This window comes from Mobula birostris, chromosome 29 (assembly GCF_030028105.1).
Source record: "Mobula birostris isolate sMobBir1 chromosome 29, sMobBir1.hap1, whole genome shotgun sequence".
Classification (NCBI taxonomy): domain Eukaryota; kingdom Metazoa; phylum Chordata; class Chondrichthyes; order Myliobatiformes; family Myliobatidae; genus Mobula; species Mobula birostris.
In genome coordinates, this window is record NC_092398.1 from 25,292,105 (window position 1) to 25,316,824 (window position 24,720).

Consider the following 24,720-nt stretch of genomic DNA (forward strand, 5'->3'; position numbering starts at 1 on the left):
ACATTATCAGCCCAATAATACATTCTAAAATTAGGCAAAGCAAGACCTCCATCCTTTTTTAATTTTTGTAAATGACATTTACTAATTCCTGGTCTTTCATTATTCCAAATAAAAGATAAAATAATAGAACCAATCTGATCAAAAAACTTCCTCGTCAAAAAAACAGGAATATTCTGAAATAAATATAAAAATTTCGGTAAAATCATCATTTTAACTACATGAACACAACCAACAAGTGAAAATGTAAGTGGACTCCATCTACTAAATAAATACTTCATAGAGTCTACTAAGGGAACAAAATTAGCTTTATAAAGATCCTTATATTTTTTAGTAATTATAATACCTAAATATCTAAAAGAGTCTGAAACTTTAAAAGGAGTATTATCATATATAGAGACAGAATCATTTAAAGGAAATAATTCACTTTTACTAAAATTTATTTTATATCCTGAAAAACCTCCAAATTCATTAAATAATTTTAGCAAGGCAGGAATGAATTCGTCAGGGTTAGATATATAAACCAATAAGTCATCAGCATAAAGAGAGACCTTATGCATGGTCTCATTCACAAAGATCCCATGGATATTTTTAGCCTCACAAAGAGGAATAGCAAGGAGTTCTAATATTAAATTAAACAACAAAGGACTTAATGGACAGCCTTGCCGTGTCCCCTTAGAAGCTGAAAAAAAGGAGACCTACGATTGTTAGTGACAACTGTAGCAATAAGGGCTTTATATATCATTTTAATCCAATTATTAAAATTAACACCAAAGCCAAATTTCTCTAAAACATTAAATAAATATTTTCATTCGACTTGGTCAAACGCTTTTTCAGCATCCAAAGATACAACACATTGTGGAGTTTTAGAAGAGGATGAATATATAATGTTAAATAGTCTCCGAACATTTGAAAAAGAATAGCGACCCTTTATAAAACCTGTTTGATCCTTTACAAATAATTTTACCCAAAATATTCTCCAACCGATTGGTCATTATCTTTGACAAAATCTTAGCATCAACATTTAGTAATGGAATAGGTCTATATGAAGCACAGTCAGTAGGATCTTTATCTTTTGTAAGAATTAAAGAAATAGAAGCCTCATAGAGGGCAAGTCACCTTTCACAAAAGAATCCTTAAACATTTCCAACGTATACGGAGAGAGCAACTTTCCAAATTTTTTGTAAAATTCTACAGGATAGCCATCAAGTCCTGGGGACTTACCAGATTGCATTGAAAAATTAGCTTTATGAATTTCGGCTTCAGTAATTTGAGCATCGAGAGTTTTTTGATCCTCAGCCGAGATTTTAGGAAAAACAATCTTTCGTAAAAAAGTATTCATTTTAGAGGAATCTAACGAACATTGAGATTTATATAGCTCGGCATAAAAATCTTGAAAAATCTTATTAATTTCTTCATATTCCTGAGCTAAGGTACCATCTTTCCTATGAATTTTCATGATTTGCCTCTTGGCTGCAGCCATGTTTTATTGAGATGCAAGCAGTTTATTATTTTTATCTCCAGACATATAAAATTGGCTTTTTAACTTAAGTAAATAACCTTCAATGGGATGGGTTAATAACAGGTTATATTGTGATTGAAGTTCCACCCTTTGTTTAAGTAAATCAGTATTGGGGGAAATTGCATAAATATTATCTAAATCTTTAATTTGTTTTGAAAATCTATCTAATTCTGCTTTAGTTTGTTTTTTAAGTTTAGCTGAATAAGAAATAATCTGAGCACGTAAAAATGCTTTAAATGTATCCCATATAACTAAGTTAGACATACCCCCTGTATCATTAAAAAGAAAAAATTCTTTTATCTGGGTTTCAATGAAACTGACAAAGTCAGAGTTTTGCAATAATGTCTGAGACATGCGCCAAGATGTGCCGGCAAGAATGACATCATCATATTCAAAAGACAAACTCAGAGGTGCATGATCAGATATAGCAATAGCGTCATATCCGCAAGTTTTAACACGAGGCAAGAAGTGTTCTATTGCCTAGAACAGGGTCCCCAACCTTTTTTGCACTGCGGACCGGTTTAATATTGACAATATTCTTGCAGACCGGCCGACCGGGGGGGGGGCTGGCTGCGGCGGTAGGGTTGCCAACGAACAACAGTAGCAGTCAAATGCGTTGTTTACCCAAAAGACTACAATGACCATGAAGCCTTGCGCGGGCACCAATGTGCATGCACGTCGTGACCTGCCAATTCCTCCCCCCTCGCCCCCCCCCCCCCCCGCAAGCAAATCCTTTTTGGTGATTCTGTTCGTGGGGGTGGGTGTTAATCACTACCGGAATATAGGTGATAAGTGGGTAATACACTCAATTTTGTTTCTAAAAGGGTTTATCTAATGAATTTAATATTAAACACAGCGCATATTTTCCTCACATGGATATAATGATAAGTCAATTATCAGGGGAGCCTGAAGTGTTGAACGAACTTCCAGTAGAAGTGGCAGAAGCAGGTTCGATATGATCATTTAAAGAAAAATTGGATAGATATATGGACAGGAAAGGAATGGAGGGTTATGGGCTGAGTGCAGGTCGGCGGGACTAGGTGAAAGTAGCGTTCGGCACGGACTAGAAGGGCCGAGATGGCCTGTTTCCGTGCTGTAATTGTTATATGGTTATATAGGTCACTTATAAGTCAATAGCATCATAACATTTTAAGTAATATTTGGATATTAAAAGCACAGCACATATTTTCCCCGTATGAATATATAAAATCATTGCAACACACCAATATCGCTGAATCAGTGGGAGCCCTGGGCTTGTTTCCCTGCAACAAGACGGTCCCGTCGAGGGGTGATGGGAGACAACGATACTCGAAGGGGGTTCCTGATGTCCAGTCTATTCTGCAGTTTAGTTTTCGTTGCATTCATTGCAGAAAACTCCGCTTCGCAGAAAAATGTTGGAAATGAAAGCAACGCTTTCAATGCTTTCGTGGCTATCTCAGGATATTTAGCCTTGACTTTGATCCAAAATGCCGACAGAGATGTTATGTCAAACATACTTTTTAGCCCGTCCTCATTTACAAGCTCGAGGAGTTGAACGCCTTCCCGCCCTGACACGGATGACGCGCGGGTCATGACCTCGCATGCGTAATGGATGATCAATGGCTGTGATAGGGAATGAGGAAAGGTGCAGCTGACCAAATCATATCGTTTCCTCGCGGCCCGGTAGCACATGCTCTGCGGCCCGGTACCGGTCCGCGGCCCAGTGGTTGGAGACCACTGGCCTAGAACACTAGGCAATAATCGATCCTCGAATATTTCTTATAAACATGTGAGAAGAAAGAATATTCTCTATTATCGGGATAGAGATACCTCCACAAATCAATCAACCCAAAATCAATCAAAAAGGAATTAATAAATGACGTGGATCGATTTGGAAGTCGCTGATTGGTTGAGCTTTTATCAATCATAGGATTTAAACAGCAATTAAAATCCCCACCCATTATGAGCATATATTCATTTAAGTCAGGCAGTAAAGCAAATAACTTTTTAAAAAAAGAAGGGTCATCTGAGTTAGGACCATACAAGTTAACCAAAACAACTTTTCTGTTACAGATTGTTCCTTTAACAATTAAAAATCTACCATCAGAATCTGATTCAATATCCTCTTGAATAAATATATTAGGTTTAATGAAAATAGACACGCCTTTTGTTTTACTCTGAGAAGTAGAATGGAATTGCAAACCATTCCACCATCTAAAAAAATCTATTTTGATCTCCCGCCCTGATATGTGTCTCTTGAGCAAAAATTATATCAGGTTGGAATCAGTTAATGATTTTTAAAGTCTTCTTTCGTTTAATAGGATGATTCCAACCATGTACATTCCAACTTATTATATTAATTCGTATGAACACCGTACTATAATTTTACTCTACTTTATACATGCACAGAGCACATACCAATACGGGATGATAAGAGATGGCGGTGATGAAAAATACAACCAAATAAAAAACACGCACGCTCCGGAACCACCCAATGGGAAAAAATTCCTAACTCCAAACCCACCCACCCACACCCGGAAACCCGAAAGAGGCAAGCGATCTACAATAGAATTCAAAGCTGCTGACCGCTCTGTCTGTGTTTTCTTTCCCTCCCCCAAGTTAGTAAAAAAGTAGAGTGACCTTGTGAAAAACACAATAAAGTCTCAGCAAAAAAAGGTATTTACATTCCATCGACTAATAAACAAGAAAGAACCAAAATAATGTTATCTCTTAGAGAGAAAAACCAGCGCTATGTTTAAGTTTTATATTAATTTCCTAAAAAAGCTTTAAATTCAATTATAAAATGTTATAATAAAACAGAAAAAAAATATGAAAAGCCCTATTAGTAGGAAAAAGCTACCGTTTAGCTGATTTAAAAAAAAACAAGTATTAAATTAAAGGAACAAATCGCCTTATCTTCTTCCCTCAGTGGTAGAATGTCCAGAGATCATTTAAACAGAGATACTTAAACCATAAATCTTTCCAAAGGAAAACCAACAATATGCAATAAAGAACAACTCTCCGTCGTCTTTAGTTAGTCTCTCGATGAAATATACAAGTGACCTTCATAAATCTTCTTTCCAAAATGCGAATAATATACAAATAGCCAAGCAGCCTTTCAGATGGATCATTCAACAGCGGCGTCAGTGATGGCAGCAGGTAAAGCCTGAACAAAGTCCAATGCAGCTTCTGGATCAAAAAAAGTATGAGGAGGAGAATTAGCAGGGAGAATTTTAATTCTTGTCGGGTGCCTCAGAGACAGAAAAAGTTTTTTTATCATATGCTTGTTTCATTACCAGGGCAAATTTTAATCTTTCTTCCATTATCTCTCTTGGATAATCTTCGTAGAAGCGGAACTCAGATTCCATAAATCTAAAAACTCTCTGTTTTCTTGCCTGTCGCATCATTTGATCTTTAATTTTAAAGTGATGAAAGCAAACCAGAACAGATCTTGGTTTACGAGAATCCTTCAATTTCGAGATAAACGCCCTGTGTGCCCTTTCTATAGCAGGTGGCTTTGATAGAATGGTAGGAAATAAAGTGTGGAAAAGCTCACCAAAGTAAGCCGTTAGATCTCCATCTTCAGCTCCTTCCTGCAGACCAACAATTCTTATATTCCTTCGTCGAGACCTAGTTTCCAGGTCTATAATCTTATTTTGATATCTTTCCAAACGAGTTGTAGCTTCAGACAACTGTTGCTTAGTTATCTTCAATTCCTCTTCGCGTAAAGTAACTTGAGTTTCCAGGTATTTAAGTTTTTCCAGAAGTGACTTCGTTTCATTACTATTCTTTTCCAGTTGGTCTTTAATTGATCCGTTCTGATCTTTAATTGAATTCAGTGTCCGAACAATATCTTCAGCCCACGATGGCATTTCATCAGATCTTTCCTTTTTTACCTTTCCTTTCCCATTACCTTTATCACTAGGTTCAGGTAAATTCTTCCCACTTCTTGTAGACATAGACATATTGATCCCTCTCAAGAATCAACAAGTAAAAATTTTAAATTCAAAGCTTAAACTTTGAGAGAGAAAGAAAACTAAGAGCAGCACAAAAATACTGCTGCTCCATTTGCAAACAGGGACGGTTCTCCCTTTCTGCTTTTGCACTGTGATGGGTCACTAAATGTAAAAACAAAGCTTAGTTTTTCGAAAAAGTACAAACTGGATTGTTCACAAAGGACGAACAAAGCATAACTCCGCAGCACACGAGTGTCAATTGTAAACTGACTGGCAAAAACCTGTGACCCACCACTGGTGCAGATGCCTGGCACCTCAGGATCAAACAAGTATCAAACAGAGATTGAACAGTTATGGAACGACTGCAGAACAAAAGTCCTTCTTTTCTAGTTTGACTCACTGAACATTTTTTAAAATGGAAAACAGATCAATGTGAAAAAAGATAACATTCACCAAAAGATGTGCACAAAATAATAAAATCGCTAAAAATAATAGCTAAGTTTTAGATTTATTCTCAGTAGAACCCATTTCTAGATCTAAGCTACTTGAATTCCTGTTATAGATTTTTTTCGGTTTTTAGTTAATACTTTTTGCATGAGAATGCTTACTTTTTTATTATTATCACAGGGGTGCAATTTGCGCCACCTTTGGCGATCACTGCTTTAGGCTGTTCTGCACAAGAACTCCAAAGTCCCTTTGCATCTCAGATGTTTCAATTTTACTCTGTTTAGAAAATAGTCTGCAGAATTACTTCCACTAATAAAGTGCAAGACCATGCATTTTCCAACATTGTATTTAATTTGCCGTTTCCATGCCCATACTCCCAAACTGTCTAAGTCCTTCTGAATTCATTCCCTTTTGTGTTCTATTACCAACCTAATTTTCCCAATCTAACTGCTTATTAAAATTTCCGCTTACCATCATAACATTTCCCTTTTGGTACACCATCTCTATTTCTGTTGTATTCTGCAGTCTACATTTCATTTACTGTTCAGGAGCTGCATCTACTGCCGTCAGGGTCCATTTGCATTGCAGTTTCATTACTGAACTGACAAGGATTCAACATCTTCCGATCCTATGTCATATCATTCTCAGTATTTCATGCCATTCTCTTAACAGCAGAGCGATGCCACGCCCCCAGCAGATGCCACGCCCCCTTCCGATGCAATATACAATGGAAATTCAGCTACCCACCAAACAATCTTTCAGCAATGAATCGGTGATATCCACAAGATCATACGTGACAATTTGTAAAAGCGCCGTGTTGTTGTGCTCAATAGATGTTGAGAACAGTATTGTAACCCTTTTTGATTCTGCATCCCTAATGCACTGATACTCACTCTGCTGGTAGCTCTTTTTTGTTCGATCATCTGCGTGCCTTTCCTACCAGACTGACTGCATGCTACCTTTTCTCCTTTACCATCCACGCTGTCCTGACCCCATTGCTTTCGGTTTCCACCCCTCTGCAAAATTAGTTTGAACCCTCCCCAATAGCTCTAAGAAAGCAGTGTGCGAGAATGTTGGACCCCATCGGCTTAAGCTGCAACCCTTCCCTTCTGTACAGCTCATGCCTCCCCTAGAAAATATCCCAATGATCCAAGAACCTGAAGCACTTCACTCCCTGCTCCAAATTTCGCAGCCACGCATTTATCTGCCAAATCATTCTGTTTCCACCGTCCCTTGTGCGTGACACAGGCAGTAATCCTGAATGTGTTGTGTCTCAGCATTTTGTTCAGCTCTTTAAATCCTCATTGCAGAACCTCTTTGTACCAAGATTTCAGGCTGCTCTTCCTCCCCCTGCACAATGCTATGGACGCGATCTGAGTCCATAGCACCTGAGAGGGAGCAACAGACCATCCGTGTGTCCCGTTCACGTCAACAAACTTTTTTTTCTATTCCTCTGACTGTTGAGTCTTCCATCTCAACTGCTCACGACTCTCTCTCTTTCCCTTCTGCAATCCATGGTCAGTGCAACCCACCTGGTCTCCGTGGCATTCTCCTGCAAGGTTATTTCAAAAAATAGTATCCAAAATGATATACTTATTATTCAGAGAATTTACCCAAGAGCTGCTGTGCACTAACTGCCTGTTCACTGTCTAATTCCTTCCCTGACAGTCACTCAATTATCAGACTCCTGCAGCTCTGATGGATGATCTCCTCGCTCTCCCGTAGAAGCCGGAGGTCTTGCAGCTGCTGCTCCCGATCCATAGCACGGTCTTGCAGAATCTGCAGCTGGACGCACCTCACATACACGTAGTTGCCTGTGGGGCTCCCAAAACTTCAGCAGCCAACGTGAATAACACACAAAGTCCTTCTAAACTACACTAAGTACCCCCTTCAAGTTACCCAGAGCCAGTGCCTCTTCTGTGCTGAAGACTCCTTTGAGTCAATGCCTGACAATCCACTTTTACCACTGGCCTATCCCAACAATCAGTGCTGCAACAATGGTGGCTCCGCTTGTGGAAACATTGACATGCTGTGTAATGGATAGGAACGTGGAACTGAACATACCTGAAGCGAAACTCCAAAAAATACAGTAATTTCTTTGAATGTCATTCTAGAGCCCGAAATAAGGCTGGTAGGCGACAGCGATCGTTGTTCAGGAAGAGTGGAGGTGCGGTACAATGCACAGTGGGGAACGGTATGTGACGATGGATGGGGCACTGAAGACGCCAAGGTTGTCTGCAATGAGTTGGGTTGTCCCTCTGCTGCAGCAGCAATACCGGGGGCACGCTTCGGGCAAGGCAGCGGGAATATCTGGATGGATGATGTTGCGTGCAATGGAAATGAATCCGCCCTTTGGGAATGTTCCTTCCGAGGATGGGGGAGGCATAACTGTGGTCACGGAGAGGATGCAGGAGTGATTTGTTCAAAAGGTAGGCATGGAACAAAGAACCTCTTTGTTTCTGCTTTCTGTCTATTGAAATTAACAAAGACTCTATATTTTAGTAATTAGGCCAGCCACTCTAGTTGCTGTGGGTTAAACGATGAGAATTTATGTTCTGATGCTTGACGTTGTTGAGGCAGGCACAACTTAATTCGCATTTGTTCTGCGTTGCTTAAAGTGCTGGAGTGTTTCATTTGGCAAATTTTTATGTTCCAGTTGGTCATGCATACAGGTGCTGATTCCAGATTCGTCTCGGGTTAGATGTCTCAGATCAGAAAGTATAAGGAATGACCGGTAATAAATCTGTATGCATTCAATTGTAACTATTTGTTAACGGCATCTCGTTAGCTTTCTGGGGTTCACGTTGGAACTCCATTTCATAAACTGCATATAAGCCTTTAAGGTGCTCTGCAGAAGAACTTCCAAGTCCCTTTGAATCTCAGATGTTTTGATTTCAGTCTGCTTAGAAAATAGTTTGCAGAATTATTTCTACTGATGAAGTGCAAGACCATGGATTTTCCAACATTGTATTTAATTTGCCGCTTCTGTGCCCATTCTCCAAAACTGTCCAAGTCCTTCTGAATTCACACTTTTTTCAGTTCTATTACCAACCTAATTTTCCCAATCTGCCTGCATGTTAAAATTTCCCCTTACTACCATAACATTTCCCTTTTGGTAGGCCATTTCTGTTTCTGTTGTATTCTGTAGCCTACATTCCAGTTACTGTTTGGGGAGCTGCATATACTGCCATCAGGGTCTTTTTCCATTGCAGTTTTGTTACGCAATCAACAAGAATTCAACACCTTCCAATCCTATGTCACATCTTTCTCAGTAGTTGATACCATTGTCTAACAGCAGAGCGATGCAGCCAATGTTCGTCCCCTTTCAATATAATGTACAATGGAAATTCAGCTACCCAGCAAACAATCTTTCAGCAACGAATCGGTGATGTCCACAAGATCATATATGACAATTTGTAAAAGTGCAGTAAGATCATCTGGATTATTTCTTATATTCTTTTGAATGAGATCTAAGGCTTTGAGTATAGTGCTTGCAACTCTTTTTTTATTGTGCATCCTAATGCACTTATGATACTCACCCTGCTGGCTGCATTTTGTCTGATCATGTCGTTGCCCTTTCTAACAGTATGACTGCATGCTACTTTTGTTGTTTTAACAGTCTTCGTATCCTGAGTCCCTTCAGTCAGTTCCCTATCCCCATGCTAAATTAGTTTTGACCCTCCCCAACAGCTCTAACAAACCAGCCCGATACAATATTTGCCCATCTCGGTGTCAAGTGCAACCCCTCCCCTATTTGGATTTCCAACATCTGCAGATTTTCGCCTGTTTGTGAAACGAATGTGCTTGGCTTTGGCCGTACCTTAGGATTTACCAGCTTGATCTCAGAAAATATAAAAATTCTACAATAATAGTAAATAAGTAATAAATACTGAAAATATGGGGTGAGGAGGTGAGGAGTCCTTGAAATTGTGTCCACAGGTCGTGGCAACAGTTCAGTGAAGAGGCAAGTGAAGCTGAGTGGTTATACCCATTGTTTCAAGATTCTTATCGTTGAGGGGTAATAACTGTCCTGAACCTGGTGATGTGAGTCTTAATGCTTTTATATCTTCTTCCTGATGGCAGCAGTGAGAAGAGTGCATGACCTGGGTGATGGATTGTCTAGTGATGGATGCTGCTTTCCTGCAACAGCATGCCATGCTGTTGTGCTTAATAGAGGGAAGTGCTTTATCCTTGATGGATTTGGCCATATACACTAGTTTTTGTAGGAATTTCCCTTTAAGGGTATTGATGCTGCTTGTCAGAATGTAATGCATTCAGTCAATATACGTTCTACCGCACAACTCCTCACATGTTGTTTTAGAAAGGTATGATTTCTGTCCCCACCCTTGGTTTGCATGAGCATTTATATGCTCTGCCAGAAATGGGTCAAACTTGGCCAGTAATTCTAACAACCCCAAGTAATTTCCCTTATGAGGAGAGCCAACGAAATGAAAGGCCTCATTCTTCTAAAAACTTTACAACTTCAATTATTCGCTCCAGAAGAGTGTGCCAATACTTTCGTTCAGTCTCCATTTCTTTCACAAGGTGGGAATCAACACGCTTAGCTTTGTTTTTGTGCATCAACAGTGAAATTAAAGCTTGTCTGTGTGACGAACTTTCTTCATGTCCATGTAATAGATTCCTGCACTTCCCTTGGCTATCCAATATTCATGATCACAGTAATCTAGATTGTATGGCCATTCACCAATATCATTAGAGCTGTTGTTCTTTTCACGCTCTTTCGCATTCAGTGGACGTAGGCTCTTGCTGTATCAAGCCTTCTGCCGCACTAGTACCAGTTGTTCCTATATTTCCAGCTTCAGCCATTGTAGCACCATCACCATCTCCATGAACATCAAAATATTCTGTCAACTTACGTGTTTTTGTTATCACAAGTTGGTCTTTTCTTTCTTTTTCTTCTTTCGCTTTACGTTTTGCACTTCAGAAGCATAATGACGTCCAATATCTCTGGCTCTATTGCTCATTGCTACTATCTACTGTACATGAAAACAACAGCGTTGCCAGATCGTCGTTGTTGTGGCGTTGATGAAATCACAGAGCGTTACTGGTAGGTACAAGGCAGTTTCTTTCTTCGAGAAAACAAGGTTACAGCAGGCAGAGACCCCTGGCAGAACATGTCTAACCCCCTTGTGATTGAGGCTCAGTATTTATTTGCTAAACACAAAGGACAGTTCATAGTTACAAGTATAGACAATTCTTTGAAGTTTTCACATCTTTTGATTAAATTCATTCTACCGGCACCAGTATGCCTAAGCTGCAATTCATGGCCTTTCGGAATGCAAGTTGAAATCCGTAATACATTATTTGGTATATAACATGCTAACATAGAGGACAATTCATATTCAAAAAAGCATAGATATGGTGTCTTCGCAACTAGCTGTAAACCTAGCATTCTTGTGCCAGAGATGCATTGTTACAAATGAAACTGGGTTCACTGCTTTTAGGAAATGCATTGTTATGAACTCAATCTACAGTACTTTGTCAAAGAACAGAAGGCTGATGGCTGAAGTCACTTATTTAAGTGTAAATGAATCTTTTACTGAAAAATCACTCTTAACAGTCGTGAGAATATGGTGAGTTTGGATGCCAATTTCACCAGACTGCAGCTTGCAAGCATTCAGTGCGGGCGGGGCCCTCGAAAATGTGGGGCCCGTAGCATATGCTACTTCTGCTACTAGGTTAGTCCGACCCTTTGTGCACTCTCTCATTGGAAACCCTCCTGAACAAATTTGATGAACTCTATCCCATCTCATCCTTCTACAGCATGGGAGTCCCAGTCAATATGTGCAAAGTTAAAACCATCTACCTTATGTTTCTTGCAATAGCCTGTGATCTCTCTACAGATTTGTTCCTCTGCATCCCTCGGACTGTTGGGTTGTCTGTAATATAGTCCCATTATCGTGGTCATACCTTTCTTATTTCTCAGTTCCACCCACAACACCTCACTAGATGAGTTCTCCAGTGAATCCAATCCGAGACCCGGCGAGCCGGCACCCGTCAGAGACTGTGCGCACCCTCGTCATCTGACTGCCCACCGCTGATTGGCTGCCATGGCTTCCCGTCAGGGACACCTCCCCCCCCCCCCCCCCCACCACCACCACCCTCTCTCAGGTGCAGGACTCCGCCAGCGGCCGTGCCGCTCCCTCACTCTCTTGGCTTTGCCAGAAGCGGAGGAGTGAAGCTGGGGCTGGGACTAGGGCAGTACGGTGGGCGTGGAGAATGGCGGGGGCGTCGCTTCCTCCTGCCTCCCGCCGCTCTTTGCTTTTGGCACAGTCGCAACCATGGGTCGATATCTCGCCACCTGGGTGCTCTTCCTGCTCCTCATCGCTCGTTCGGGGACTCACAGCTCGGCGGCCGGTGAGTCGATTTCTGTCATGGGGATCACCGCGCTTGGTGCAGATTGTGGGATCTTGCAGAGTTCACATTGCTGGAGTCATCAACCGGGCCGGGTGTGGGGGTGTTACGGGTTGGATCTTCCTGACCCCGTTCTGTTTTGGATCTTGTTGTTTAAGGGTTAAACTTCCTGGTTAGACCACACTTGGCATATTGTGTTCTGTTCTGGTCGCCTCATTACTGAGCCGAGTTTAATATCAGGATATTTAAATTGGGATGTGGAAGTTTTAGAGCAGCGGTCCCCAACCACCAGGCCGCGGACCGGTACCGGGCCACAGAGCATGTGCTACCGGGCTGCAAGGAAACGATATGAGTCAGCTGCACCTTTCCTCATTCCCTGTCACGCATTGTTACTTGAACATAGGGTTGCCAACTGTCTCGTATTTGCCGGGATATCCCGTATATTGGGCTAAATTGGTCTGTCCAATCCAGGACCGCCTTGTCCTGTATTTCCCCCCGCTAAAGTAGAGTGTTCCTATGAAAGCTTTTGTCCCGAAATGGCGTGAAGCGAAGAAGCAATTAGTATTAATTTATATGGGAAAAATTTTTGAGCGTTCCCAGACCCAAAAAATAGCCTACCGAATCATACCAACTAACACATAAAACCAAAAATAACACTATCATATAGTAAAAGCAGGAATAGTATGATAAATACACAGCCTATGTAAAGTAGAAATAATGTATGTACAGTATAGTTGAGAAGATGAAGGCAAAGCCAATTTGTTGGAAAAAATCGGCACTTACATGCATATGCACACACATGCCCGCACAAGGCTTCATGGTAGTCTTTCCAGGGGTAAAGTGTTCTGGGATTTGACTGCTAATTTCGTCCCTTATTTGGGAGTGAGAAAGTTGACAACCCTAACTGTAAAAGACATGCTGAGGTGAGTTCAACCCTACTCGAACACCACCACCGCCCCCCCCACCCCCCCCCCCCACCGGTCGGCCGATCCACAAGAATATTGTCAACATTAAACTGGTCTGCGGTGCAAAAAAAAGTTGGGGACCCCTGCTTTAGAGAGTATGCTGAGGAGATTTACCAGGATTAGAGAGCACGTCTTGTGAGGTTGAGCAAGCTAGGGATTTGCTCTTTGAAGCGAAGGAACATGAGAGGTGACTTAACAAAGATGTACAAGATAAGAGGCATTGATAGGGTGGACAGTGGAAAGCTTTGTCCCAGGGTGGTAATGGCTAACATGAAGGGGCATAATTTTAAGGTGTTTAGAGGGGGAATGTCAGAGGTAGTGTATTTAGGTGTGGAACCTGGCACTGCCAAATTTATCACTAGGGACGTTTAAGAGACTCTTATAGGCACACAGGTGACAGAATAATGGAGGCTTCTGTGTGAGGGAAGGGTTAGATTGATCAAAGGGTTGGCACAACAATGTGGACCGAAGAGCTGGCACTGCGATCCACTGTTCTATGCACATGGTTGCTGGGATCTTGCTGTGGTTATGCAGTGATGGGGAGGGAGGTGTTGTGTAGTGGGATCTTGCCGTGCACTTGTGTGGGGGCCGTGCTATGGATGAATAGGAATTTGTTTGATTGTGCCTCGCCCATGTTGCATGGACGCTTGCCACGTGCAGACTGGATGGGGTTGTTTTAGTGTTATAGACTTGTACAACACACACCTGGACCCTTTTGCCCACCATGTGGTTGCTGACATTTTTGCCCATCTACGCTAATCCCGTTACCCACCCCCCACCATTAGTACCGTATCCTGATGATACATGTACTTTGAATATACTTCTACACCTTGCCCATTTACATGTCTGTCCAAATACCTTTTAAACGTAGTGATTGAGCCCATTTCCACAGCCTCTGCTGACAGCTCATTCTAGATATCAACCATTCTTTATGCAAGAAAAAAAAAGTGTACCCCCTCGGATCCCCTTTAAAACTCCTTCTTTTCACTTGAAATCAGTGTCCTCTTGTTTCCATTGTGTATGGATTGGTTGAGATGTTGTTGTGTAACTGCTGAGTGGGATCTTGCCATGTACACAAGGTTGGACCTTATCACAGAGTGGGATTGTGTTTGTGCTTTGTGCATGTATGTAGATGAGTGACTTATTTTTAGCTGAGTCATTAGACACACTGCATAAAGAGTAGGGAATTTTTCTGAATGTCCTAGGGCCAATACTTATCCCACTATCAACGTCCAAAACATATGATTTTGTTCTTGATTTCCTGCCTGTTCTCTATCACTCGTGACTCCCTATAGATCTCAAACATCTCTCTTTGTCTTAATTATACTCAATGGCCCGAGCTCCTTAGCTTTCTAAGCCTTGTATTTTCACTTGCCTCGTTCACGAGTTCAAGTCTTTTGCCTCGTTCAATATGAGAGGCTGATCAGTAAACTCTCAAAATGAAAACTAATCAGTAAACTGCAAGACCTGGGCCTCAATACCCCCTTGTGCAATATATCTACACAAAACATTGCCATAGAAAAGCAACAGCAATTGTTAGAGTGAGTTTTTGTTTGGGTAGATGATTTGTTTACACTTAAATGACTTTGGCCACCAGACTTCTATTTTAACTGTTTGACAAAGGACTGTGGATTGAGTCCACCACAATGGGCTTCCTAAAAGGTGTGAATACCAGATGCTTCTGGCGCCGTAGTTTGACCTAATGCTGTAGTTTCGAAGACAGTATTATCTATACATTATAAATATTAATTGCACGGGAAATGCAAAATAAATGTATCGTAGACTTAACTTAAATTCCTAAAGGCTGTGGATACCAACCCAGACCTGTTGGCGTCGGAAGGAAAGGATGGTGTGATATTTTGTATGTAGCTTCAATAGGAAGCATTGTCTATAACTTTTTAAGTAGCGATTGCCTTTGTGTTTAGCATATAAATATCGAGCCCACATTGAGCTAGCAGACCTTTCTGCGGAAAGCGTCTCTGTCCGTAAGACGACTGCTGTACCTTGTTGTGTCGAATAAAGAAGCTGCTTTGTATCTACCAGTGACTCTGTCTCTCCAGTGATTTCATCCACAATACAACGTTTGGTGTCAGAAGTGGGATACTTTGTGACCCGTCGTGTGGCCAGCGTTCCTAGCAGTCTTAAGTTGGTGAGTATTTTTCTAAAATAACACTCACACTTGGATCTGTTCGGTTGGTGGACACGCGGGAACACGAGGTATCACGAATGTGGAGAGCTGAACTGGTAGATATTAAAGTAGTGTGTGCGTGTGCATGTGTGTTTATATAAGTGAGGAATCTTTGCATGTTAACTTGGTGAGACTTGGACCACCAGTTGTGAAAGCTGGTAACCAATGGTACGGTTCGAGGCGCCAGAGTAGGGGCGTCTGTACTCATTCGGGAAGCCGCATTTTAGTGTATGTGTTTGCAAGTGTGATGCACAGGAATACAGCGGGCATCATGAGTTCAGGTACTCACAAGTGGCAGATTGTGGAATACATACTCTGCGGTTTTAACTATGTACTGTTTAACTGCTACCCGTCTTTTATATTTTGCGTAGTGTGGGAATTAGTGTGGGGATATCTCAGGGAGAGGTTTTACCCAGATTGATCAACCAGGGTGGCACCTATTGAGGTCAGGCAGCGTCAGGTTGAGAACCCTGATGATCCGAGCCAGCCCTTGACCTTGATTACGACTATTCATAAGCCCTTCACCCCCGGGGAGAAACAGAGCATTTTGTCCGAGTTGCCCTCACTTAAAGTCGCCTGTGGGAATTCACAGTTCTGGCGCAGACTGGAGGAAATGGTTGAAATTCACCAGATGCACCCTAAAGATATACATGTGTTAGTGAAAGCAAAGTGCCCGAAGAATATGTGGGACAGGATGGCCCAGGGGGTGCGGGATGGAACATGGGCAACTACTGGGAGCGCCAGTAATGAAGAAAGATATCGCTGTTTTAAAGGGGAAGTGAGGCAGCGGCTGGGTGGAGGCAAGAGTAACTGGGGAACGATAATGGCAGTGATTCAAAAAGCTGACGAGACAGCCGTGGATTATGCAGAACGTAAATATCAAGTGTACGAGGAGTATTCAGGGTTGGATAATCCAGGGAGGGACGACCCAGTCTTCCTAAAAATGCTGAAGGAAGGCCTGAGCTCAGCCCACCAAGAAGTTTTAGATTTAAGCATAACGGTGGGGTCCACCTACTCTGTGATAGTTTCGTGGGCCAGTGAAATAGACCACAGAAAAGGCAAGAGAAATCATAAAGTGGGTATAGTGGATGCAGCTGCGATGTCCCGGAGAGCTTGTTTTGCTTGCCAGCAGCTGGGGCACCTAGCAAAGGACTGCCGTACCAGGTATAAGACACTGAAGGAGTTGATATGCTACAGCTGTGGCCTATCGGGACATGGCTGGAGACAGTGTACAAAAGTGTGGGGGAAAACCCAGATGAAGGTCACGGCATACACCCAGTCACTCACCCCATCAGCAAACAGTTTGACTGTTGATCAGATTAAAGAGTTAGTAACGGCGCCAGAAAAAGATGTCGCAGCGGGCTCCACTGGCAGCGCTGGTGATTCACGGATGTACACAATAGCATTATTAGGGGGATGGCAATGCAATATGTTAGTGGACAAAGGGGCATCGGTATCGATAACAGACTTACCCTTACCAACAATGGGACAGGCCAGTTATATCAGGGGTGTAAGAGGGAAAACAGTAAAAGCAGAAAGAAGCGGGAAGCAAATACTAGAAACTGGGGGAGTGCAGCTTCCAGTGTATTTCTGGGTATGTCCAAATAATGAGGGCACGATCCTTGGAATAGTCATCCTAAGGGAAGCAGGAGCTGTTATAGATTTGGGAAAGGGAGAAATAAAATGGACGAGTCGGAGGCAGCGAACACATACAACCAACAGAATCCACAAGCAAGGTAAAGATAAACCCAGTTAAAATAGAGGAGGGTCTGTATAAACCCCCTAAGCAGGACCCTATTCAAACTGACACACTGACCGCTGTTCAGGGTAAAGCAAAGGAACAAAAACACCAGACGATACTCAGAGAGACTGCGGCCACTCCAGAACATAACGTTTTCCCAGTTCCTCCTAGGGCAGACATTACTGCGAATAAGGCAAGAGAGGAACAAGAGGCAATTGAAATTGCAAGTGTGCAGGAGGAAACGACAGAAGCCAGCTGAGTAAAATTATATGAAGAGGTAGAGGCAGAAGAGAAGGAACAATGGAGGAGAAAAGGAGCAAAGGAGGGACCAGATGGGTGCTGGACACATGGGGAGGAAAGAGTCGCAGTGGCCCCACCCTGTATTAGACAGATACTACTGAAGTTCTATCATGGGGCGATGCATCAGGGAAGGCAGAGCATGATCACAACCTTCCAGCAGGACTGGTGGTGGCCAGGGATGGGTGGGGATGTTGATAAGTTCTGCCGCCGTTGTATTATTTGTGCCCAGCATAACCCTGGTAAGGGCAGAAAGCTACAGCTGGCAAATCAGCCTTGGCCGAGGCGACCCTGGGAAAACATCCAGATGGACTTCACAGGGCCCCTGCCAAAAAGCAGAGGGAAAAGTTGCTGTCTGGTAATCATGGACCACTTCACTCGGTGGGTAGAGGCTTTCCCAACAAGGGACTGCACCGCCCGCACTGCTGCACGAATTCTAGTTCAGGAAATCCTCTCAAGGTGGGGAACCCCAGTTCGGGTGGATTCAGATCAGGGAGCACATTTCACGGGGAAAATGATGAAGGAAATGTGCCAACTACTGGGGATCCGACAATGTTTCCATGTACCCTACCACCCCCAGAGTTCAGGGATGGTAGAAAGGATGAACAAAACAATGAAGAATGTGTTAGCCAAAGCTATAGCTGAGACAGGAAAGACATGGGTTGATGTATTACCAGGAACCCTGATGAGATTGCGCGCAACCCCGAACCGCACTTTGGGTCTCAGCCCCTACGAATTATTGATGGGGCGAGCAATGCAACTCCCTTATGGGGTAATTACGGGTTGTGGGGAGCCTGGGGCTTACAGGGATAGAATGACCCAATATGTGAAAAACCTTTGTAACCAACAAAGTATTAAAGGACCGAGCGAAACAACAACAGTGAGTCACTGATCAGAAAGAGCCAGAGGGAAAGGGGATAGTTCTTCCACAGCCTGGCGACCAGGTTATGGTGAGGGTGCTGCCAGAAAGGCCAGAGTTTGCCCCCAGGTGGATAGGACCACGGACGGTACTCTTAACCAATGATACGTGTGTCTGTGTACAGACTCGGCGAGGCAGCCAGTGGAAACACTGGACTCAGGTTAAAGCATACAACTCACCCTCTTGTTGTTCCCACAGACAGAGTGGGGGATCAAGTGTACACAGTAACCATGTAATCATGTAATTACAGAGAACCAAAGAGAGGAGCACCAGCCGGCCATGCCAGACCTGGCCACAGCTGATGGAAACATACCCGGAGAAAACGCAAGGGCAGAAAACGCCGGGAGTGTGGCAGAAGACACTGAGAACGTGTTGGAAAACCATGAATAGCCTGCTAAAGTGTGATGATGATGGTACTCTGTAAAGAAGGCTGGTTGCTGAAGGTAGATGATTAATTTTATAGCATAACATAGAAATTTATTGGGAAATAGACGGGGAGGGATTTTTGTGTTAAAGCAGAGACGGCAAGTTCCACCACTTCGATGGCATTTCAGACTGCACTCGGTATCTGAAAGCAGTCACCCGGTCTGAGGAGCTGGGCCCTTTTCAGCAGTTGGGCCAGTGATCGACCGGACACTTTGGAAGGGGGTGCCACCGGGGAGAGGTCCTTGCAGACACTTACATAGAGGCCACCCCAACCCCTTCCTGTACATCGATGAGAGAGCCTGTGGCTGCTCCTGGAAGGAGAGTTTCAGTGACCAAAGGATAAAGGGCTGAAGACAAATGAATGTAATTAAGCTGCAGTCAGCCTGCAGGGAAAGAGCAGGCACACCAAAGGAGCCGCATTCCTAAAGACTTGGAACAGCCTCTCTGCTTAACGTTTGGTAAGTAGCAATTAGGTAATGCTAGGATAGATATCGAGGTACATAAAATTGGGGCGGGGGGGGGAATTCAAGACAGGGCATTTTTGCTGCCCTATTTGAGCAGATCCTCCTAGGTTGGCCTTTCCTGATACAAATTTAATTTTTGTGCAGGAAGGCCAAGAGGGAGGGACTGTTTGAGTTTTTTTTTGGGTAGATGATTTGTTTACACTTAAATGACTTTGGCCACCAGACTTCTATTTTAACAGTTTGACAAAGGACTGTGGATTGAGTCCACCACAATGGGTTTCCAAAAAGGTGGGAATACCAGATGCTTCTGGCGCTGTAGTTTGACCTAATGCTGTAGTTTCGAAGACAGTATTATCTATACATTATAAATATTAATTGTCTTCTATGTTAGCACGGGAATTGCCAAATAAATGTATCGTAGACTTAACTTAAATTCCTAAAGGCTGTGGATACCAACCCAGACATGTTGGCGTCGGAAGGAAAGGATGGTGTGATATTTTGTATGTAGCTTCAATAGGAAGCATTGTCTATAACTTTTTAAGTAACGATTGCCTTTGTGTTTAGCATATAAATATCGAGCCCACACTGAGCTAGCAGACCTTACTGTGGAAAGCGTCTCCGTCCATAAGATGCCTGCTGTACCTTGTTGTGTCAAATAAAGAAGCTGCTTTGTATCTACCAGTGACTCTGTCTCTCCAGTGATTTCATCCACGATACAACATCCCCTTCACTGTCCAGGTCATGCAGTTTTCTCACTGCTGCGATCGGGTAGAACGGGGTCCCCAAACTGTTTTGCACTGCGGACTGGTTTGATATGACAATATTCTTGCGGACCGGCCGACAGTGGGCTGGGCAGGGGGGTTGGGGGTGTTCAAGTTCAACAGTGCGTGACAGGGAATGAGGAAAAGTGCAGCTGACTCATATCATTTCATATCACCAAATCATACTGTTTCCTCGCACATGCTTTGCGGCCCGGTGGTTGGGAACCACTGAGGTAGAAGGTACAGGTGCTTCAGGACTGGCGCCACCAGGTTCAAGAACAGTTAGTATCCCTCAAACTTCAGGCTGTTGAACAAGAGGGGATAGCTACACTCACTTAAGGATTCTGTTGTATTGTTATTTCATGCTCATTATTTATTGCTGTTTATTTGTAACTGCATTTGCAGGGTTTATTTACAGTTAACAGTTCCTGATGTTTGCAGTTGCTGTTCTATAGATTTGTTAAGTATGTCCGCAGATGAGGTACAGCAGCAAAAGATCATGAACGTATACTGTGTCTATTTTATTCGCTGCAGGCCACTGAGTGTGAGTTGGTGTTTGTGTGTGTTTGTGTTTAATGTCCATACTCAAGGTCTGCTCTCCAGTTGCATTGGAATTCCTCACTGTTGACCAAGACCTCACTCTTGTCAACGTCATGTGGTAAATGATGTACAAGAGGCACTCCATGTTAAAAATATTCACAATCTGAAGTATCATGTCATTCAGCCTAAGAAGACATACTCAGAAAGATATTGGTATAATGGAAGTAATTCTAATATTCACAATAGATTTATTATCGCAGTGTATTTGCAGAAAACACTTCTGCAGGGTATAGCATTCTTATACAGCAGTGACGCAGATCGCATAGATCGCCCTGATCAAACGACTCAAAAATGGCTTTTTTTTAAAACAAAAGTAACCGGAATCCAGGCACATGTCCAATATGAACTGCAAAGTCTCCCAAAATGAGTGTCCAATTGACCCTTGCAATGTTGATCCCAAGACTCCTGCATTTCCCTCTGACAACAGATGGTGAGAGGGAGAGGAATACCAATCATACACCGGCAGGTTGAATCAAGGTGAACATCTGCTCATCCTCGATGCTCATCCTCATTGACTTCAACCTTGCTGAATGCTTCAGCTGGAGAAAAGCAATGGAGTTAATCATGGGCTCGTACCCTTGATGCCTCAGTTGGAGAAAAGCAACAGTCTCGATCATGTTTCCAGGCCACAAATTCTGCTCCAAACCTCACTGAATTTCCTTGGAGACAGTAAAGCACCAGTTTGCTCAACTAGTCCAAAAACACACCATCAAAATGTAAATTACAGGTTCCAATGGCACGCCAATTAATACTGGAACTTCATTTGAAATACAAAGGAGTAAAAGAAACATATTTGTGAACTGTCAACAGGGCATTGTCGTTGGTCATGCTGTTCGCTGGGCCATCTTGTGTGAAACAAACTGGAATCATAACATCACTTTTGTGAAACACTTTATGATCCCTCTCGGGTTGTAAGAGATCTCCATTACAGCGTCAGCTGGCGAACTGGGTCTTCCTTTATCACTCAACTAGATTAAACTCCGAATCTTAAAGACAGATTAGCTTTGTTTGTCATGTTTATGTCGAACATAGAGTTAAATGTGTCATTTACATCAATGGCCAACACAGTCCAATGATGTGCTGGGGGGTGGTGGGGTCACACTTCCTGAGGCAACAGCTTACTCACAATTTACTAATCCTAACCCGTATGTCTTTGAGACACAGCACAGTGTTCAGGTACACCACAAGAAACAGTTGGCTGTGTTTATGGAAGGTAGAATGAGGGATGCCAATCCGGAGGGTGTGGAACAGTAAAATCTGGGGTTAACAGCAGCATGGGTGGGGGTTTTGCCAGGTGGAAGGCAGGGTGGAGAGAATGATGATCAGCTCGTGGACAGAGTTGATTTTTGTGAGCATGCCACATATGTGATTTAAAATGTTGGGAGTTAACAACAATATCAAGTCTACAAATTGGTTCCGGTTCAGGCACTTGGAGGCAAATAGAGTCAGTGTTTGAGACTGAGGCAGTGATGGGGGCAAAAACAACCGAGACCAACTATTTGCTATTAAATGGTGTTTAGGGCTGTTTCAGGACTTAAGCTTCAAAATTTTATTTATTTATTGTGATACAACATGGAATAGGTCCTTCTGGCCCTTTGATCCGCACCACCCAGCAGTTCCCAATTTAATCTTAGCCTAATCACAAGACAATTTACAATAACCATTTAACTTATCAACTGGAATATGGGAGGAAACCCATGGGGCATGGGGAGAACATATAAACTCCTTACAGGCAGTGGCAAGAATTGAACCCAAGTTACCTGTACTATAAAGCAGCGGTCCGCAACCACCTGGCTGCGGACCGGTACCGGGCCGTGAGGAAACGATATGATTTGGCGATATGAGTCAGCTGCACCTTTCCTCATTCCCTGTCACGGCCACTGTTGAGCTTGACCGCACGCAGTCACTACCCGCGTGTCATCCATGTCAGCGCGGGAAGGAGATCAACTCCTCGAGCTTGCAAATGACGACGGGCTGAGAAGTATGTTTGACATAACATCTCTGCTGGCATTCTGGATCAAAGTCAAGGCTAAATATCTTGAGATAGCCATGAGAGCACTGAAAAGGTTGCTTCCATTTCCAACATATCTCTGCAATGAATGCAATGAAAACTAAATCGCGGAATAGACTGGACATAAGGAACCCACTGTGAGTATCACTGTCTCCCATCACCCCTCGATGGGACTGTCTTGTTGCAGGAGAACAAGTATTCTGCCCAGGGCTCGCATTGATTCAGCGATATTGGTGCTTTGCAATGATTCTATATGTTCATACGGGGAAAATATGTGCTGTGTGTTTAATATCCAAACGTTACTTAAAATGTTATGATGCTATTGACTTATAAGTGACTTATATAACCATATAATATTTGCAGCACGGAAACAGGCGATCTCTGCCCTTCTAGTCCTTGCCGAACACTACTCTTACCTAGCCCACCAACCTGCACTCAGCCCATAACCCTCCATTCTTTTCCTGTCCATACACCTAATTTTTCTTTAAATGATAATACGGAACCTGCCTCTACCACTTCTACTGGAAGTTCATTCAACACTTACTTCAAGCTCCCCTGGCCTTGCCTGATAATTGACGTATCACTATATTCGTGTGTGGAAAATATGCGCTGTGTGTTTGATATTAAATTCATTAGATAAACCCTTTTAGGAACGAAATTGAGTGTACTAGCCACTTATCACCTATATTGCAGTCGTGATTAACACTCCCCCCCACAAACAGAATCGCCAAAACCGATTTGCAGAAAAAAGTTGGCACGTACACGCATGCGCACGCAGGTACCCGCACAAGGCTTCATGGTCATTGTATAGTCTTTCTTGGGGATAAGCACAACGTATTTGACTGCTACTCTTGTCCGTTGGCAACCCCGCCCCCCCCCCCCCCGTCGGCCAGTCCACAACAATATTGTCAATATTAAACCGGTCTGCAGTGCAAAAAAGGTTGGGAACCCCTGCTATAAAGCACTACACTGCCATGCTACCCCTTCTTGATCTTTAACAATTCACACCAGGATTTTGGTGAGCATTTTCATGAACTCTCACAGACGGCATGGTAGCGTAACTCTTTACAGTCCCTGTGATTGGGTTCAATTCCTGCCGCAGTCTTTATAGCATTTGTATGTTCTCTTCTCCATGACCACGTGGGTTCTCTCCCACATTCCAAAGACATACACATTAGGGTTAGTAAGTTGTGGGCTGGCGCTGGAAGTGTGGTGACACATATAGCTGTCAGCACAATCCTCAGACTGTGTTGGTAGTTGACACAAACAATGCATTTCACTGTATGTTTCATTGTACCTATTGTTACGTAACAGGCAATAATGAATATCAATCGAGACAGGTTATATAAAAACAATCAAACATTTATTAAACACGGATAAACGCTAAAAAACAAACGAAAACCTTAACTGGAAGTTAACCGCTATGCGGCTGTTCCACAAACCATCACTTGCTACTCGTTAAATGCGAAAACAGTTCTTAAAGCGGTAAAGTCAAATACAGTTCTTAAAGCGGTAAATTCAAAAGTCCAACAGATTTATATATTCAAATGGGGAGAGACTTCTCTGGAGAAGGATTCCTTGATAGACGCGCCTTTCCTGTTGGTTCTGTCCAAAGGATTCACGATGCAGGAAGTACATGGCTTAAAACAACTGACCTTAATTTCTAGAGAGCAAACCTTGCATGAACTTCCTTGCTCCTTTGACAAGAGTTATCTACGATGCAGGTCACTACTTCTTCAACAAAGACTCAATAAGGTCGATCCTTTGTTAAACTGCCGAACGATACCAACTTCTCTTAATCCTTCGTGTCCTGTACTTCGATAAAGTCTTCACTCTCCAGTACTGCTGGAAAAAGGTACATCAACACATCTAGCAAAAATTGCCAGTCCAGCAATATGGTACCTTGCAACAGAACATAACACTCCATTTTAAAAATGAAACTGTGTCATAAAATAAATACGCAGTAGAAACAGAGACACACTAACGTTCTAGCTGGAAAACTAAAAACTGAGAAAAACTAACTGCGTCATCTGAGGTCTTCCCTTATATACCTGTGGTGAGCATGTCATCAC

General features: G+C 42.8%; 1 protein-coding gene across 1 annotated transcript in view; it reads left to right on the plus strand.

Annotated features, from left to right (window-relative positions):
- LOC140190161 (scavenger receptor cysteine-rich type 1 protein M160-like) overlaps positions 1 to 19,937 on the plus strand; it is a 105,258-nt gene extending 85,321 nt beyond the window's left edge. Inside the window, exons 25-26 of the mRNA XM_072246672.1 lie at positions 8,016 to 8,330; positions 18,637 to 19,937. Of these exons, the coding sequence (XP_072102773.1) occupies positions 8,016 to 8,330; positions 18,637 to 18,776 (455 nt within the window). The 3' untranslated portion in view covers positions 18,777 to 19,937. The remainder of the gene's footprint in view (positions 1 to 8,015; positions 8,331 to 18,636) is intronic.
- Positions 19,938 to 24,720: the final 4,783 nt, after the last annotated feature.